Below are 20,437 nucleotides of genomic sequence, written 5' to 3'. Positions count from 1 at the left end.
CATCAGACCTGCGGAGATCCTGGCCTTCATCGATCGGCGTCTTCCTCCTGCTGCAACACCTTCTTCATCATCAAGCCAGGTCTGGGGTTCGAAACACCAAACTCCGTCCGTCTCTCTCAAAGGTTCCCTTTTTTAGTTCTCAGTGTCAGCAGTAGGGAAAGATAGACTAGATGATTGATTTTACTTATTTGATTATTTCTGCTACTGAATTAAGCTGTACTGACCCTTGCAAAAATGCCTTACTAATAAAATATTTAGCATAAAGAAAATCTAAAAGATGTTGTGGACATTCAGTTAATGAGTCACCTTAAAGTTCTTTGATGGTTGTAAAATAGCTATGATGTTTGATTCTGGAGAGGAAAAAGTGGAAAATGTTTTTAGGTTGCTGGTAGCCCAAATGTAAAACATCATCCTTGGGACTCGCCCGAGTCACTAAAACCTACCTGGTTCAATAACAAATGCAAGTTGCAAAATAGAGAACGAGCGACCGTTAACAGGTGTGCTCTGTGAAACTAGTTGGCTGTAGGCTGCTCAGTCTGGCTAATTCACAGGGGGAAGAAGGGTGGGACACCTGGATGTAGGCCGTCAGATAACCAGGCGAATCGTTTCTCGAAACCAGCTTAAACAGAGTTTACTTCAGTTCTGGACAGGGTAAATCCCAGCAGATTTAGGAAACTCAACGGACCCGTTAGACGGAGAGCTGGTAGCACATCTCCCCTCTCAGAAGAGGAAGTACGAGAGTGAGAGAGTAGAGACAGAAAGGAGGGGGGGGGGTGTTGCGCAACAACAAGATATATATATATATATATATATATATATATATATATATATGTGTGTGTCCGGTTTCAACTATTCATCCATTTGGACGATTTTTTAAATTTTTTTTTTTTTTTAAATTAGCTCAAGATTGAATCAGTACAACAAAAGGACTGAATAGATTTACTTCTAGCTGACAAAATGTGAGATGTGTAGCATGTACCTCAAGGGAATAAATTGGCACTTTCGGTAATTGCTGGGCAGAATTTCAGAGCAATGCAGAGGGATTTCACAGCTAAGCTCTGAATAAATCCATGCATTTTAAATTACTGTTGCAAAAGTTAGTGTACCATAAAAATCACAGTCGATAAATCAAGTGAATATGTAATTAGATTTCAATGTAGAGCTCAAATCTGTCATTAGTTCTTTTTTTAGATATATATTGATTTCTCAAGACGAATTCGGAGGCTACAAATGTTAGGATCTGAATCTTTATAAAGTTATTTCTTGTCAAATGTTGCAAACTACAGTGCATGCAGAAAATGTTTTAAACCTAAAAACAAAAACATTTTCCATTCTGAATTACTTCAGAATACATTTTTTTTTCATAGGAGGCCATTCTGTTTCCAAAAGCTGAGTTGCTCTTGTGGTGTTAGCCAAACATTTTTCTTTAGCTGGATGGAAAGCAAGTAGGATTGAGGTTAAAGTTTCTAAATGATAAAGTCCAATCAATAAAAACGCCTAAAGTCTGATTTTTTAACATTTAAATTTTAGCCCCTTAAGCAGTTTTGATTTTTGAAAGCTTTGACAACCTTTTGCCATTTCAGTATCCTAAGTTTAGTTTGTCCATCTCTGTTTGCTAAATACAACTTAATTACATCAAGATCTTGAAACATTGATGGAGCTAAACAATAAATAATTCTATCATTTGAAAAAAATTCTATTAATTTTGGCAGATAAATTATCACAAAAATAATTTCTGTAGGAAATAAAAAAGCAGGGGTCCAAATACACATCCCTGAGTATCTCCTTTGAAACACTGAGAGCAAAGAGGAAAAGGACGCAGCATGGACGACATTATGTTTTATCAGTATGTTATTTGGAAAAAAGAGCAACTCAACCCACACAAATCTGAGCCAATAAGATGCGAGTTGTTCACCAAAATTGTCAAAAAGCTTTTGACATACCAAAGAAAATAGGTTAACTAATGAGAGAAGGTGGTGTCAAACTTGAGGACATCTTAAACTCCGATCCATGTCGGCATAAAAAGCCAGAGAGGACAGTCGGCTCCTGCTGGAAATAAATGTCAGAGGTAATTGCTTGTAAAAATGCCTCCACCTGATGAAAACCATCACTTTTGTCCAATGGAGAATGAGCCTTTCTGCCTGCTTCTTGCTGTGCTCCTCAGATACACCACAGGGTTCTTCAACTGAGAGCCTTTAATGACTAAAATTAATGGCTGCAAGCTATCAACCTGCTGCAATTTCATCTTTTTTTATTGCTCGAAGGGCCAAACTGCTTCCTCTCGCATCCTTCCAAAATGTAACAAGCCTCACTGTGACAATTGAATTTAGTGAATGACATGACTGCTCTGTTGGGAAACCCACACCTTCGAACTGCAAGCACTAGCCAGGAATGAGCTGAAAGGGACCGGGGGAGAACCGAAGCCTGTGTGTGAGGCGTGAGCTAAATGTTGCCTGACAGGAGGCATCAGACACTATGCAGTTTTTATCAGGTGTTTCTGAGCTTCCAGCTTGTTTAAGTCCAGTCAGAAAGGCAGTTCTCACATGAGGTGAACACAAACAGGCCAATGCACACAGAGCTCCTTGTTCCTGATGAAGCACCACGTTTTGAGTGTTGTACAGCGGAGAACTATATTCTTTCAGGTGTGTTTGGAGCAGTTTAGCGCCTTGCTGCTGATGACTGCCTATCAGCTTCACAGCCGAGGGACAAAATAGAAAAAGCAGGGAGTAAATAGGAGTGCAGGAACAATGATGCAATGAAATGAGACCAAGTCACCTCACTCTGTGAAGCACACACACACACACATCGAAACTGCTGCTGTAAACACTTGGAGAGTTATTGTATGTACTTGGGAGCGCAATTGAGAGCCGGGTGGGAATGCTGTCCACCAATGACAAATTGCTTTTATTTGTGTGGCATTTCAAAAACTGTCCACCGCACAGTACAAAGTGCATAGGTGGGAGTAACGGTGAACCGAACCAATGAGAAGATGTCTATTGATCACAGCAGGTTAACAAATATGTCATGAAGACAATGTGAGGGAACATGCATAGACCTAAGGTTACACCCCCCATCAAACTACTTTCTAGCTTTTGTTTCAATAACACATGATGACTAAGATATCACTAGCAGAGATATAATAATTAACAATTCGTAGTCTTATGGAACACCATAGAAAAGTCATACTCACTTCAGCATGCAGGATGCTTGAACTGAGCTGATCGGCTATCTAATCCAACAATTTCATAGTGAGGTTCTTCCTTACATATGTAGAAGCTGCAATAAGACGACCACACCATGGAGAAATAATGTACTTGGTCATGATGCAGCTGGATCCTGTGAATTCCAGCCCAGGTACTACTCAAAACGGGCGCACATCACAGACACCACCAAAACCTCAACGATGTGAGAGGTTTTCATGTTCCAGAAAAACCCCTTCATTTCTTTATGGTTGCTTACTAGCTGAAACAACATTTTAAGATGATAGCTAAAACTACAAATGATTTTAAAAAGCAGCTTTTATTTGAACAATGCAAAACAGAGATGTTACAAGTATTTTTTTTATTTTTGTGTAAATCTACATGCTTGGACTTGCCTGTTACTTTGCTGCTGGTACACTTGGATCTACCCATTGAGGGACAGTAAATAATTTTTTAGTTCTATTCTATTATAAAACTGCACATGGATGGTTTATGAAATAGGTTTTTGTCCTCAGTATTTGCAGAAAGAAAAGCCTCAAACATAACTTTAATTAGATTTTTTTAGGTCTATTACATTGTTGCCAAGTCCACAGATCTGTCAGCATTCTAGCCAGGGATCTCCTTAAAGTTTCTAGAATAGCTAAGAAAATAGAAAATGTCATAGTTGAAGCACTTCCATGAGCATCTTTTTTATTAGAAGTGTCACTAGGTGAGATGACCTAAAACAAAAACTACTGCAAACATTCACAATATGAGCCTTAACAAAAAATATTTGTTAAGGCAGTTCTTTGAACTGTCAAAGAACGTATTTTGAAGATAAATACAATTTTATGACCCTGAAAGCATTTCAAACGGCTGGCGTCACCAATTTAAGATGGAATTTTAGTTAAAATCACCTATAATAAAAACTTTCAGGTTCATTGTTGAACAAGGCGCCTCCAACAACTATTTCAGACACCTGAAATATGGAGCGTTACGTGCTGCCGTACGTCTGTCTTTTAATTGAACAAGAAAGGCATTTAGGATTCTTTCACAAGTAGCCATCTGCCTCTAGCAGTCCAGCAGATAAAAGAAAAACCAAACAAGTTTTAGTCTGTTGTTTACAATCTGTAGAAGTGTCTGGATTGTGTCTTGGTCAGTATTGTAGCCGAAGATCTGCTTACACTCACCAGTACAATCACAAGTAAAAACGCTTATTGCCTGAAGCAGCTGGATGAGTTTCCACTTTGTTAGAAGTATCAATACAGCAGATGAACTAAAACAGAACTTATTGCAAAACTCTCACAATAAGAGCCTCAAGCTGAAATTTACCACCTACTGAACTTCAAATGACAAATCTTGATGCTGCCAGCATTCTTTATGCTTGGACAAAGTCAATGCTGGATGCATTGTGTATAGATTGAAGACTGAATAATCTCTGACATCATTCAACAAAGGCAACATGTCAAATGTGCTACAATATAGAATATATATTATGTAATACAAATACTACTAAAAATGATCATATTTTTGCTGTCGCCTTCACTCTTACTACAGCAACTTCAGTTTGTTGAAATACTTTTTGCATTTAAACAGAAACATTGATAGCCATGAGTTTGCACACAATAAACACAATGAAAACATTCATAGCATTACATCACAAGCAGCTATTTGTACACAAGAGGATGCGTGTTAAATAACGGCTCAAGGCCAAAACGGAGCCCGCACACATTGAAAAATGAATATGTGAGAGAAGGAAGAGAAATTAAAGAAAAATCCTAGCAAATGAGGATGAGCAGCCATTAAAACAGGACTGAAAGGTGTTGGTGATTATAAGCAACTTCAATAAGTGTATTCCTTGTTAAAAATTTATTTTCTTCCACTTTAACCTCCCCGCCCAATTTTTTTTAAATGAAACTATGAGAGATGTGTTTGCTGATGATCTCATTGATAAAATAAATTTAAAAAAAGACAAATACATAAAACCTGTGTGCCAGAAACCCGCGTGCTACTGTTTCACAACAAAAACCCTGAAGTTCAGGCGAGGTGTCAGAGGTATTGATTGGGTGATTTGTATGTGTTGCTGGGGCTCCTGAAATGTGTCTGAGAACACGCGTTGATGGATGTGTCTGTGGCCAGGCGCCGAGCCTTCGAGAGGGGCCGATGTGGGTGCTGGGAACGTTCAGACAGCCTCAAGGTTACCCGCCTGGCACCAAAACAGATGGATGCCCCTCATCGTAACTGTCTGTAATGTGTGCAGCTCAATCATCCCCTTCCCTCCCGCTCTACGTCTCTCTCTCGTTGGCCCGTGGAGGCAGCCTGCAGAGTGTCGGAGCAGGAGTGTGTAAGCAGAGACAGCGGTCGAACGTATGATTTTATTTATCACACTGGGAAGGCTTCCACATATTTTCTTGGCTGGAATGTCTATAGTGCGAGGTGCTAAGTTGTGTGTGTGCTTTTTTTTTATGCGATTGGAGGAGAACTTTCTGAAAAATAAAATGAGGCGGTTTAGGGAATAAACAGTAGCTGCGTTTCCATCGATCAGATAATTGCACAGTTTGGATGGAAACGCGGCGATTTATTTTTGCAAAACCGCATCACACGAGTCACGTGATCAGCAACAGGATGTTGAAGCTGGCGCAAAGCATGAAGGAGAAGATGACAGCAAGTGGTTGGAGGATTGTTTTTGACTGACTTATTGTGTTAAACTTATTCATGTGTGATTTTCAGGAAGTTTCTTATTTACTGGAAACACCGCAACTGCAAAATTGTGTTGTTTTTTTTGGCATTAGCAGAATAAAACTTTGTGAACAGCTCATAAAAGTCAAAGAGGGCCAGGATTTTCCTAGGGAGCGCAACTTTACACATACTATGAAAAACTCTGCGTATATACAAATATTTTTGTAGAGCAAATGTAAAATATTTGAAAGAAAATGCAACTTTTGAAGCTGAAGTACCTAGAAACAATGCTATTGGCTGGCGTTTAAAACCAGCCAATTCAGCAACACCTTTATTTCACTTGGCGCTGATTGGCTGTAGCCCTATGAGTATTGATAAGGACATCCACAGATATTAGCTTCTGTGATAATGCCACAGTGATTTTAATATAGGGCACATTTAATGCACCTTAAAGTATATTTTGTGTTAGTATTAGATTTCAGCTACTTGTAGGTGGTTGTGGTCCAACAAAAATTGATAAAGAGCATTAATGTGACACTGGTGTCAATGATGCATGAATGGAACTAAATTTGTAACATTAGCCCACTCAGTTTTAAGATCTATAGAGCCAGGATCATAAAACCGTGGACCAAAAAAAAAAAGGTTACATTGTGCTTGATGCTCAGCTAGGCCAAATTTGAAATACTTAATCTGAGGTTGTTATGGCATGTTAGCAAACCTTTCCTGTTCTGTGGCTACCCGATAGCCATCATATACATTACTGTAGAAGGCTGCATAATGTGCTCCTGTGCGAGTTGATCTTGCTTTGAACCAGTCGCACTCCGTGTCTCACAATCACAGTCGAGCGCGTTTGGTTTCACTATGTACTGCTGATACAGCAACAGAAAAACAGCGAAGGTCACTGTGAGCTGTGCAAAGAATGCATAAATGTGAGAGAAACGGAGAGGAAGCTCGGGAACCTTTTGATGGTTCACAAGGAACTTCTGTCAGAAACCTTAATCAGTTCAGGCTTATGAGTAAGAGAAAGAGAAGTCAGCAAGGAGAAAGTGAAGAAAACACTCCACAGAGTTATCATTTCGAGCAGCAACTTTCACATCAGATTTAGATCTTTGATTCAATGTTGGTCCTGCAGGAAGTCTAATGGCTTAGGAATATGTGGTCCATAATAAATCTAAATGATCCAAAGACAAACCGCTACATCTCCTCTATCTTCTAAACCCTTCTTTTTTCTTTTTACATTCCCTTTATTTAGACTGGGGAACTTCATACTACAGCGCTGCGTACATCCAATTAGACCGAGGCTTTGAGTGCCATGGTGACACATCGATTGACACAAGCAACGCCCCATCTCATCACCGGGACACGGCGCAGTGCTGGACAAGCATCATTAACCTCGCCGGCACACCTCCGCGTCCTTGCCCCAAACAAACTGGGAATGCAGGTCTCGTTTTGTTTTTTTTTTAATGCGGATAAAATATTCGAGACATCACAGAAACAAGAAGATGAAAGATGAAGGCAGAAAAGAAGTACCTGCATTTGTATGTAGCTCCACTGGGTGGACGCCACATCAGGCGGCAAAATGATCTGGAGTGACTACGGAGCAGGCATGCTAAAATTCCAGATCCACTGTGCACCCCTGCATTGGGTAAGGTGTGTTTATCTGAAATTTGTTGAACAGGTAGAGCACTGGGTTTATTAATAATAAATATGCAAAATAGAAACGATACAGAGATAAATGAATAGAAACTGAAGGTTGCCAAAGGGTGGTGACAGAGTCCCAGGAATGGAGGCATAAATATGATAAATAACAAAAAACAAAAAGCTTTTCTACAGAGGCTCAAACGCCATTGAGTCCATGAAGAAGAAAAATATCCATTCGTCCTCAAAGGGGCATTTGAGAGTTTTGATATCTTACAGAAGGATCGTGGTCTCAAAAAGATGATTTATTTTTAGCTACCTCCAAATAAGACAATATTTTTAATAGAAGTCTTAAAGGCTAATTTAGGTTGGAGAAGGTGTTTCTATCATTAACTAAGTCCAGATCAGGCAGGAAAATTATCTCAAACTTATTTAATGCCATGTAGTTATCTAAACAAGAGAATACAGAATACGTAACAGCAGAAATGGTGAAAAGGAAATGATGACATGAGAGAGCTGGGAGGAAATATGCCAACCACAGCGGATCTCGAACAGGTCAAACACATGGCGGAAAAATATTGCAGGATTTTTTTTTGTGTGTTACACCAATTCAGAAACGACATCAAGGTAACAGTGACGATTGTTGGAGACTTTGTGGGTCAAAGGAAGCCAATCGCTTTGTTCATTTTTGGGATTGCCAGAAAATATGACAATCCCAAAAAATATGGGATTGCCATAGGAACATTTGAGATAGTATGTTTGTGGTAATAGATCCACTAACATATTAAAAAAATATTTTATGTAAATGTCATCCAAATGTGAAACTTTGTATTTGGACAATTTCATGTTTGAAACACAGACCAACGAGGACAAAAATTCTGTCACAAGGAAGAGATTAAAAGCACAACCACCTGATCTTGATGAATGGATTGAAGTTTATCACATGTTATGGAAAAGGTTGAAAAAAGAACATTTTATAGGACCTGGACCAAATGGAGGGAATATGCAGAACCAACTAGATCTAATTTCATTTGACTGTACTTCGTTTTTATTGTCTGAGTTGATGCGCTCCACGGTTTTGTTCCATTCTGTAAAATTTTTTATTGTTCATGGTAAAATAAAGTAGTGGTCCATAAAGGAAAATTCCAAGAAGGCAGTATGGACAAAATCACTTGGACGTTCTACTTCCATCCTTTTCTATGACCTTGAATGGCTAAAGCTGTAATCAAGACACACACCTGCGTCTACAAATATTTGACTATTCCCTCGAGCTTGCCCTGAGGATACATCATCCTCTATGTAACATCATCAGCCTTAAAGACTTCAATGTCAACAGATGTTGGGAGTTTTACCATTTTACATACATTGACTGATTATTCACATACCAAGAAAAAAGAATCCTAATCAAACATTTGGGGACATCCCCTCCTATACAACTTCTCAAATAACTTGTCATGGTTTACATAATCAAAGGCCTTTGAGGCATCAATAAAACGTGTGTGTTGTGTCTGTTGTGTAGATCTAAAGTTTCTTTCAAAGCAAAAATTATTTCATGTTTACATCTAAAACCAAACTGGTTGTCAGAGGTCAGCAAGAAACTTTCCAATTTGTTCAAAACAGCCCTTCTCAAGTGCTTTAGAGAAGTGTTGGCCAAAGCTATTGGCCTGTAATCATCTTAATTTGACCAAATTTATCTTCCACAGTTGGAACTAAAACGACAATAATGTGGCCAGCAGAGAGGGACAGGTTTCTTGCTCGTATATACTCAGCCGTCATCTGACCCACATGCCTTGTTGTTTGACACAAGCAAAACAATTTCATCATTGGCCAGAGTTTTCATTTCAGAGACAATAAACTTCAAAAGCTCATCCTCAAATATTATTTCGCCATCTGTCGTTTTGTGACCACAGATCTCAGATTTTATTCGTGGGCATCCTGCCGCGCCCGACGCCATTGTCCTTTCCAGAGAGTCTCCACCACCTAGAGACTCACATTCTGCTGAGAGGCTAACAACAGTCAAATTGCTTTCAGCTATAAAGACGGCGGGGGAAGAGCTGTACGGTAACAATAATTGAGAATATCATGTGGTTTTAAGTGGAGATTTGATGGCTAGTGATGGGGAGACGGTGCACATAATGCGCACTGCTCAATACATGCTAAGAAGTATTGTACCAAAGAGAGCATGACTGTTTCCAAGTGTGCTTTTGGGATAAGCTATGCCCTGAGGATACATGATCCTCTATGGAACACTTTTGGCCCATTTTTGATCTACCTGTGGTATCTATAGGGAAGTGCTCTACTTATAAGTGTTCTCTTGGAAAAGGTTACTTAAGGGGCACTGTTATGTATTTTCCAGGCATGTAGAGCCACTTTATGGCACAATTAAGAAACTATGTTACCTTCAGATGATATCAAATACAACTTAAAATAAATTTGACATTGTAACTTTGTAAATCAAATTGGGCCTCTGATCTTTTAATAAACTCCTGCTCTTTCTGACACTCCACCTTCAGGAAGTCATGACACCATGGCTCCTCTATTAACCCTTTAGCAACCAGCTTTGCACTCATTAGTAGCTCATATAATTACCTTGGCAAATATGAAGTTGCACCAGATGTTGGCTAATTGCTGTTGGCTAGTCTGAAGGAGCTCAATAGAGGAGGTGGAAGCTTCTGTAACGCAGAAGCTTGTTAGATTGGAAACCTCCAACTCAGAGGAGGAGCTTCACCCTTTAAGGTGGAGCTAGGTCCACCCAGGTATTTTGCGCAACTGAGTGGTTGCCATGGGAAATAAAAGGATTTCTCAAACATGCATGAAAGAATCAGGGCAACACCCCGGGTATGTTTTTAATGAGGGAATAACATTACAACACAATATAAAGTTCAAAAAAATCCGTTTTACATAACACTGCCCCTTTCAGATTCTCCAAGAAACTGAAGACAACCATTGTTTATTTTCCTCTCAAAACCTTGACCTTGTAACTGCATCTGCTGCTTGAGAAGGCAGTTGGTTTTTTTGGTAAAACTATCATCTAAAAAAAACGCCAACATCTGTGTCCATCTGACAACAAGCCAGATTCATAGATGCCCAGGGTTGCTCTCCAGCCAAGCTAGCCTCGGCTCAACACCTGGCCGGCCAGTTCCAGCCAACTCCAGCTACTTAATCCCTTTTTACAGAGACAGCAGGGTAAATTATTCAACCTCTTCAATACAAATTCCTTCAATAGTCATAAGCTCTCCTCTCCATTTCCACAAAGGGAGGAGTGTGTACGTGTTTGGATGGGTGAGTATGCAGTTTGTTTATCCTCAGAAATTCTCACTCAACCCTGACGTCATGCCAAACCGACTGCTGCTGCTGCCTGTGTGTTTGTATCCTCCTGGTTCAATGGCGTGAAGCAGCCACTTCGATATAAAAAAACAACAAACACAAAAAATGGGGGGCTTGGATATCAGTGGAATTATCTTGGATTGTCTGCTCTGAACAACACAGTCTGACCATTTCTGTTTCTCCCTTTTCTAGTTCTTTCTTCTTTTTTTGCTGCATAACAAGAGATGAGTACACCATGGATATTTCCCCCCTTGCTCCCCAACAGTGAAAGGAGCAATGCTGCCACTGCTGTGTTGTCATTTATGTAAGCAGTTAGCCAGATATGGTTACAGCCCTCTGAGCACGCCTTGGAAAATAAATCACGGCCATTGGGTTAAGCAGGAGCAGAGGGTTGCTGCTGGAATCGTGCTGACAGAGAAATTCATTCACTTCCAAAAAATCTATCTGTGCAATTACTGATGTCAGCATCAAACCAAGAGAGAGTAGGGTTCTGTCTCCCGCCGCCTGCCCCTTCCCCTCCCTACCCCCGCGTCTTCGTTCTGTTTACCACACACATGACTCAGTGACCTTTGCGGAGATAATTCCGTTACGTAAGCCGGGTAATTGTAGTAGCTTTGGAGCATCCAAGTGGCCCAAAGCTTTGATGGCCTTGCAGTCAAAAACGAAAACTCGGTGGCATTAATGAAACCTGTCATAAAGAAGAGGAGGGGGAAAGGAGGCAGAAACGAGCACGACACTGTGCCAGAACCAAAATGGGACAGAAACGGCACGTACTCTCCCCCTTGTTTCATTGTGGCAACGCCAAAAAATTGCCCCCTGTTTGCTGCAGAGATCCCAGCGAATACTCTTTGCGTTTCAGCGAGATGTGCGAGAACAAACCGGGGATGATATGATTTTCTCCAGCTGAGGTGCTGCAAAGGCTCAACGGCTCACACTTGGAGCAACATAACTGGCAGAAGAGTTCACTTTCCCTTTAACTAAGTTCCTTTCGTTGTGGACAATGTCGGAGTCAGAGAGGGAGACAATTACTGATATTTGCTGCCAGCCATCAGAGGAAGAAAGGCCGAGAGATACAGAGGCAGAAGCTCCATTTCCACATTGTTAATTAGAAACTCTCCCTCAGCACTGTCCTCGTCGAATGAAAGAAGTCACACAGTCGCACTGTGCACACACACCTTTTCTTTCTTTTAATCAAGCCACTTCAACCAAGCAGTAAAACTGATGGCAATAAGGTCGACAGTGAAGTTTGCATCACTCAGGAAATTGCTTTTTTTTTTTTTTTTAAATGATCATCAAGTGTAGTTGTTGAAAAGGCAGTTGGTTTATATAGAGGGAATGGAGGGATGAGAAGGGGAGGGGTGTAAAAAATGAGGGAGCAACAAGAGGCAAAAGCAGGAGAACAACTGGGAAGCTGATTTCATGCTTGGGGAATTGCATCTCATTTTCTCCCAGCATGGACACAGTGTGTGGTCTTGCTTGTGCCTTTATTGCCATCTGGTGGTGAAAGAAAAATATTGCAAGTACAGAACAGAGTCGGCTAAGGAGGTTTGGTTGAATCCAGGGTAACTCAGCTCCGGCATACATGAGATTTATGTTAAATACGAGCCATTTCTATACTATCCGTTTCTATGAACAAAAAAGTGGAAATTAAGATGTATAGCTGCAATGTCATGAAGAGGGAAAATAAACAAGTCTCAGCTTCTGCATTTCAAGAAGAGTTATGTTTGTTTGTGTAGATCTGAAATCAATGAAACCACTTTCAATGCCACCACTGACTGAACTGGTATGTGGATTAATGAAGGCTTTGCCAGTAATTAACATTCTGCTCCCAACACCATGCTAGAGCTACAGTCACTTACTCTGTCTGTGTGAAAGTCCAATAAAAACAACATCGGATAAAGAGGGTAAAGTGGCGATAAATAGAAAGAGAAAAAAAATTATTTAAGCAATATAAAGTCGCACCAAGCAGCCGGCTCTGACACAAGAAAGGCCTGGATGATTAGCGGACGCCGGCGCTCGCAGATAGCAGCTCCGCTAACAGCCTCTACCACCTCATTAGTCAGGGCCCGGCAGCACTGTGCCCCCTCTATTAAACGCTAAATGAAAGACCGCCAAGCGTGATTACCGAGGGGGAGTCCCCAGTCGTCATGGGGATAAGAGATCTGAGCTCACCCACACACACACACGCATGCACGCGCACGCACCCACAGTCACACTTTTACATCTCCTGTGATAGACATTTAGTAGAAGATGCCTGAGCATCATCAAGCACAGAATGTCACTCTGAAACGTGAACTTTAGAGGCTTGACACCTCAGGAAACAGAAATACAAGACATTTTCTTTTAAATATGAAAAAATATCGCAAATGAGACCAATAAGCGTAAGTGAGCAAGCCTTGGAGGGGTTATGGAGATGAAAATGTGGCTCTTACCACTGAGGAGTACTGAGCCCCACAAGGGATATTGGAGGGGGGAAAAAAAGTCAAATGTACATTTGCTTGTTCTCTCAAAAGTTTTGTAGGATCCTGCAGGGGTTTCCAGCATCTGGGGAGGTGCATTGTGTAGAAGTAGAGCAGCTCCCACATAATAGTTGCCATTTGGGGTTTGATTTGCTATTAAGGGCCCTTTGTTGCATGTCTTCCCCCATTTTATCTCTACCCACTTACTGTCTAATCTACCCGTCTTGGCCACAAGCGCCAGAAAAACCTGCATCTAGCTGCAGATACAGTTAGGTCTTGTGCTTCTGACAGAGAATCATCGAATAATATTCGCTGCCAATATTGACCGCAAATCGCAACTCTGCGGTCAAAGTTGCAATTTTTTTAAGCTTTATTGTTGCCATAATGTGGTTTTACACAAAACTTGAAATTGCTGCACATAACCTTCCCTTTCATTCTCTTTTTCTCATCAAGTAATAATCCCTCCATACCTGATGAAACCCGGCATCATCATCCTGCTTCTGCCCTCTAGTCTAATGTCTCCATCCTGACTATTTGCTCTTTCTACTGTGACTATAAAGATTTCTTATAAATACGTGGAAAGCGTAGCAGTGACCACAACTTCTGTACAGAAATGAAAGAGGATTGTGTTTATTCCTGGCAATAACTAACTAGCAAGGGATGTAAAATAGGTAACAACATTAGTCTTCTTAACAAGCCTAATATGATAGAGTACAGTGGAACTGACTAAACATCATTTAGCTAATATCTACATTCAGCAGCATTACTCAACTTGCACGGCTTGTTTGGAAGAAAACTCAGTATAGTTTCTTTTGCCTTTTGGCTCTGGACAGTTGTTGAACATGACTCAGGCCAGTTCAGTTCAGCTCAGCAGCAGGTCTCCCCTTTGGTGCAACATAGCATGTATACACTCATGGTGTGTTTAAAGACAGCTCACAAAATCACAATAATGCATCTAAACAACCAATTAAAGTAATTGGTCAGATTTATGGAAAAATTGAGAGGATTAGCAAAAATCGCAAGTCCGTGCATGGCTGAATTTGCTCTAACCGCAACTTCCTGGAGGGATCTTGCAAACTTTTTGTGAGATTTCTCCAAATTAGTGTGCTTTAGTGCTCCAAAATATGATGGGATCATGAAAAAGTTACCAATCTTTCTCTGGACATTTCAAAAGCAAATTGGGATATATAAAAAAAAACTTTTGGGAGATTTTTCCCGACCCTCTCAGTGTCTCTTGCAGGGTTCAATAGCAGACATCATAAACCCTGTTCAGCAGTTATAAAATGCAGTAGGTGCCTGCGTGCAAGCCTGTGTGTTGCACTATGAAAAACTTTATAAAATTACAAATTCAGTCTACTGCTGATTAATCCTCATGTGGAAAAAAGAGATGGGGTCATGTGAACCCCACAAGTTTTTTACTTGTGCGCTTTCATGATTTTTATTTTGTTTGGTTTTTTTTATGTCTGGCTTCGGGAACTGACAGTCTAATGGGACACCTCCTCGGCTTCCCCATGGCCCGACCGTGACATCTACCGCGCTCCTCCTGAGAGTTGTGCTATGGCAGCGGTTGGGTTAATAAGTGAAGCATTAATCATCTTGCCAAAGGTATTCTCTGCAAAAGAAATTAAAAGCTAAACCGGGAGAGCGAGCAGTACTCACGGTCGTTGCAGTGGGTGCCTGTGTACGACGTCATGGAGCAGTCGCAGGTGAAGTTCTCCCACTGCTGGATGCACACACCCATGTTAGCGCACGAGTCATCCTGGCAGGTGGTACTCGGACCTAAAGAGGAGAGAGACAAAGAGAGAGAAAAATAACAGATACCACCGGTGTGCAGTCAGGCAATGGTGAAGGCAGCTATTGAGCCTAAAGAGAGAAGGACCCATGCAGAAGATATGCACTCCAGAGAGACAGATTACTACTCAGGAGGAGCAGACAGTGCCGCCACAGGAAGCCTGACCCGAGTAAAGATCGGTTAAAGGCTGTCTCAGGAATCCCGCCTCATGCCGGACGAAGCTGCAGTCATGCTGGCACATCCTCCGCAGCATGCTCTTTAAGCAGAACGAGCTGAAGCGTATACTGGGATGTAATTATAGTGAATCCTCACTGAGAGCACGCAAAAAGGGTTACACTGAAGAGTTTTTTAATTTATTTTATTTTCCTTTATTTAACCAGGTAAACCCCGTTGAGATCTAGATCTCATTTTCAAGAGGGACCTGGGCAAAAAAATTTGCAATACATAGCAACCTGTTTACAAGATTAAAAAACAAACAAACTCAGGAGGCCTGTCTGCAGTTGCTGCTGCAGACGGGTCAGCCAGCTGATGTGATGACACTGTCAACGTCCTCCGGTTTCATTCTCTTTTTCTTTTAGAACAGCAAGTGAGCGAGAGACCCTTGCATGCAACGTTTTCAACATTCCGACATGGTTCGGGAAAGTTTTATCGGAGTAAAACTTCTAAACGCTGCATTCCCTCTGCGAACAAGCAAGACAAGGCTCAAACAGGTAAAAAAAAAAAAAAAAGAAAGAAAAAAAACAACCCCAGGTAACAATAACCATATAAAAAACCCCACCAAAAATGGGGCGTTGGTTACATTTCTAAATATCAGTGTCAGAGTACAAGATGAACACTAGATCCACTAGACAGACAAAAGTCATGAGGAGAAAAGAAACAAATACGAAGCACTTAATAACACATGGCGCATATATGAAAGTATGCACCAGAGCCAGACGAGAATCGAGGAGGGTATTCAAAGTCAAACTGGATGTGTGTTTGCTATTCCTCACACCACACATAGCTCTCACTTTTGAATACTTCTATAGAGAGAGGGAATGCAGATAAGGACAAGTGCACTGCATAGATAACGAGATAAACAATCCGGCATTAGGAGTCTGCAAAGGAGAAGAAACCTTGACAGTAATCCTCTTTAATAACCAGATACAGTAGGAAACAAGCTCAAGTAAATAAAACAAACTACAGATAAATAAATGAATAAATAAATAAATAGACAAATGCAAGTAAACTTTGTTTAAGAGCAGTTGTCTTGTGCAAGACGACGTGAAGAGAAGAAGAGGACATTTTAAGTGGAAAAAATAAAAATAAACAGAGCAAGTTCGCCAGCTGAAAGTGCATTTACTGTGTAATGTACTGTAATGGTAGTCTACCAGGCATCCCGAGCGCTGTGCACATGTATGTACAGTGTTCATATCAAGGCAAATGGAATGTGTGCGTTCCAGTGTTGGAGCAGGAGACTCGCTCTCTTGGAAAAGGAAAAAAAAAAAAAAGTATCCAAGTAGGAGATGTGACTGATTTTTAAAGTCAGAAGCTTGATGCTGCAGCGGCACAGTGACGGTTCTGATCTGCAGCCGCAGCCTCTGCAGCGTCACAGCGTGGCTTTTGGCTGCGATTAACATGCATCTACAGTGCCAAAAGTATTCACACTCTTTGAGCTTTTTTGCATGTTTGTCACAATATAAATACATATTTTACATTCCTTATGGAACCTTTCACTGCTATTAAAGCTGGAAAATCTTTTGGCCTATGTCTCTAACAGCTCTGGATATGTTGAGTCATATTCTTCCCATGTTTTTGTTTGTAAATTCACTCCCACCAGAAAAATCTAGTTTTAAATATTGTCATGGACTTGGACTAGGTCATTCTAACACACAAATAGGCGCTGAATTAAATCATCCCATCATAGCTGGGGCTGGATTTTTGTGGCACTCTTGCAGGAAGATGAACTTGGCCAGTCTGCAGCAGGTTTTACTCCAGATTTGGCCTGTACGCATCTTCGTCCATCTTTCCTCTCCTAGCTTAAAAAGAGCATATCACAGCATGATGCAGCAGCTTTATGCATTTAGGTCAAAAGTTTTAAATTTAGCCTAAATGAACCACAGGCCAGTTTTCCATGTTTGCTGTCCCTCTACAAAAGCTTGTGGGAAACCTTGAAGAGATTTCATATGGTTTTCAATCGGAATCGGCTTCTTTTTGTCACTCTTCTATGAATGCTAGAACTGTGGAACACTTTAGTATTACTTGTCAACAAATTCTCCCACTTCGATGGAGATCACTAAATACTTTCATTTAGATTGAACTCTTACTGTTGGGCATTTATCGTATCGATTATCATTTATCATTTATCTTGACAAATTTCTTACATTGCCACAATAATTACAATTTCCAATTGATGATTTTTAAAACGCGTAAATCTGTTCACATTGCCAGGATTGTTAGTTGCACTATTTTCTCTCCACTGGCATCAATGACTTTCAATGAATTTGAAAATGTTATTAAATGCAGTTATTGTTTGCAATGTAGAGATACAAATCACACTTCTTTAAACATAGGTGTTCTAAAGAAGGTGTGTTTATTTAAGAACTGTATTTGTGTTTGTGGGGCTATCACCATCTACAACATCTCTTTAATTAAATGAGTCACGACATTTAATTTACATTTGGAATCCAAAAAGTGTTTATTGGAATTTGAATCTGAAATATTAGTACAAGCTAACTCTTGTTTAAACTTTTTTCCTGACCTGTCTGCTGTGTCTTTTGGTCTTCATGATGTTTGTTCTGCTCACTAAAGCAACTTCTAAAGTGAATTGTTACGCAGGATTTTATTTGGAGTTATCAGAGTAAATGAGGCTGTATACATTTGCCAGCCACAGTTAAAAAGCTTGTATCTTTTTACTACTGTGCATATGTATTACTTTGTTTCGCTTTATTATATAAAATCAGAATAAAATACATTAAGATGGTCGCAACATAACGTGTGTAAAAGTTCCAGGGGTCTAAATACTTTTTCAAGGCGCTGCAAAACTTTAATTTAGCAATCAGTTTTTTTCCCCCTGCTTATTTATATTTTTCCACATCAGAGAGCAAGTTCCCCCGCCGCAGCACCTGGAAGACATTATTGCCATGGTGACACCCACGATGCATTGCACACAGCAACCTTTCAGGCGAGCTGGCCTTCGAGAGGCGGAGTTGAACCCTCTACCTTGCAGGTCGGCTTTGGTGAAACCAACTTTGTTGGCGCAGAAAGAAAAAACAACAGAACAGAACAGAGCAGAGCAGGAAACAAGAGCAAAAGATTAGTGAGGCAGCGGCATTGTTAGTGGTCAGAAAACTTGTTTACGCTTGCCCCTCAGACAACATGGGAAACCTTGCAGAATGGGAAAGGAGCTTTACTGCTAGATGTGAAAATGTGTGTGCATCTCTGAATGTAAGCTCTTCTGACCTTATGAAAATCTTCTGCTGCCCTCTAGAGAAAATAGAAGGAACTACCAAATACTCTGGTAGAAGATGCAGTTGTAGAAAGTTTACAGATATTTATTGGGAACATAAACGTCATATTGCATCCGAATCACTTTCTGGGTTGCACGACATACAACAACTTTCATGAATTTTAAGATAAGAAATTTTAGTTTGAATTCAGGTTTAAAATTCTGCACATTTAAACAGTCTGAATTCTTAATATTTAGTAAAACATTTCTTATGAAGATAAAGGAAACAACACATTTTATAGTCATAGGCAAGGTCCTGACAATATTCTGGTTGGATATTTGATCACAAATCATCCTTATCATAATGAACAAAAGGCTTAATTTTTGTCCTCATTGGTTATAAACTTCTTCCCAGTGGTGATTTGGTTTGTGTGTGCACAACATTCCTCTATTAACCCTATAATAATGTTTTACCAGCGTTTTACTGAGAACTAGCTCCTACAGTGAGCTTAGTAGATGCACAATTTCATCAGATGTTTGCTAATTACTACTGGCTAGTCTGAAGGAGCTGAGTGGGGGAGTTGTTGAGGTGGAAGCTCGAGTTAGACTGCAGCTACAGAGACTAACGTCGTCAAAAAGGCAGTTGCCATGGGAGATTAAATGATCCCTTAAACATCCATAACAGAATCAAAGCAACTTTTTGATTATGGAATGACATTATAACATGATGTAAAGCTCAAAGTCGATTCCATAATACTGCCCCTTTAAGCTTGAGCCTTGACGGTTTCTGGGTTGTTCTTGAACATCCTGACCAATTTTTCTTTCATCTGATTGTCAGATGGTTGTAGTCTGGATATCACTGGGTGTTTCAACAGGACAGTTATCCTAAACACATCGATGTGGTTAAAGCAGACTAACATTAAGCTTCCAAAACTACAACTACCTAATGTCGATTTAAAATGTTTGACCTATATCTAAAACTTGAGTCTGTGCTGGGAAATTAGAGGATTAAGGAGTTTTCAAATACCCAGCAATAATTTTGCCTGGATGTTGTTGATGGCTATATCAATAAAAGAAAACCACCAAATTTGTACAATTTGTACCTTCACAGCCACGCTCTACATGCCCGCTGCGGAACAGGGCATCGCTGATGAGGTCTGGCAGGCGCCCATTGAGATCTACGGATGCCAAGCAGCCCTGGAAGCCTTCCCGGGAAACCACCAGCTTAGGGAGGTTTTGATACATGTTGGGTCCCAAACCTCCGACAAACAGGTCACCTGATGGGACACAAAACGGAACCACGTGATTAACTTTTCATATTCTGTATGGTCACCACAAAGATAGGAGACACGGTTTCTCCATGTTGTACCTTTGAGGTCGAGGTTTTTGGCTCCGTTGACATTCTGCGTGACCGACTTGGTGTCTACTTTGAGAGTGTGCGTGTTGGAGGCATCGCGCGTGATGACCACGTTGTGCCACTGGTTGTCGTTCAGCGGGTTGTCGCTGTTTCCCTTCAGCAGGCTGGGCCCGTTCCCCAGGTCGAACACATAGTGGATGAACCTGGCAGGAGACAGGCGGCAGCAGATGGGTTGAAAATGAGTGGAAATGCAGCCAAGCTTTGAAAAGACTTCAGAAAGCCTGCAGAACTACTGATCAAGTAACTACAAGTCCTATAGGAGGAACAGCAGGAGTGGAATGAGGAGGTCTGGTCAGATGAGACCAAAAATTCCCTTTGTGGCCTAAATGTAAAACGATATCAGAGGAAACTTAACGTTGCACATAACCCAGACCATACCATCCCCCTGCAAAAACATGCTTAGTAACAGTGAAGTGTATCACAGTTGATGAAAAGACGGATGGAAGTAAAGGACAATTCTGGAAGAACACCTGTTACAGCATCACTCCCTCTCCATTAATTTTGTATGTAAGTTGCATG

At 40.6% G+C, this 20,437-nt stretch overlaps 1 protein-coding gene across 10 annotated transcripts in view; it reads right to left on the bottom strand.

The window, feature by feature from the left end:
* The window catches only part of nrxn3b (neurexin 3b), a 397,106-nt gene that overhangs the window by 210,780 nt on the left and 165,889 nt on the right, over positions 1-20,437 (bottom strand). For 7 of the 10 annotated variants that reach the window (XM_028040047.1, XM_028040046.1, XM_028040044.1 and 4 more), the window contains 4 exons: positions 19,871-20,061; positions 19,605-19,778; positions 18,276-18,302; positions 14,942-15,061 (listed from right to left, as the gene is read on the bottom strand). In XM_028040047.1, coding sequence (XP_027895848.1) covers positions 14,942-15,061; positions 18,276-18,302; positions 19,605-19,778; positions 19,871-20,061 — 512 coding nt within the window. The remainder of the gene's footprint in view (positions 1-14,941; positions 15,062-18,275; positions 18,303-19,604; positions 19,779-19,870; positions 20,062-20,437) is intronic. The other 3 variants (XM_028040049.1, XM_028040045.1, XM_028040042.1) reach the window with 1 other exon arrangement.

The sequence above is a fragment of the Xiphophorus couchianus genome, chromosome 15, assembly GCF_001444195.1.
Source record: "Xiphophorus couchianus chromosome 15, X_couchianus-1.0, whole genome shotgun sequence".
NCBI lineage: Eukaryota > Metazoa > Chordata > Actinopteri > Cyprinodontiformes > Poeciliidae > Xiphophorus > Xiphophorus couchianus.
This window is presented reverse-complemented; position numbering and strand designations above follow the sequence as displayed.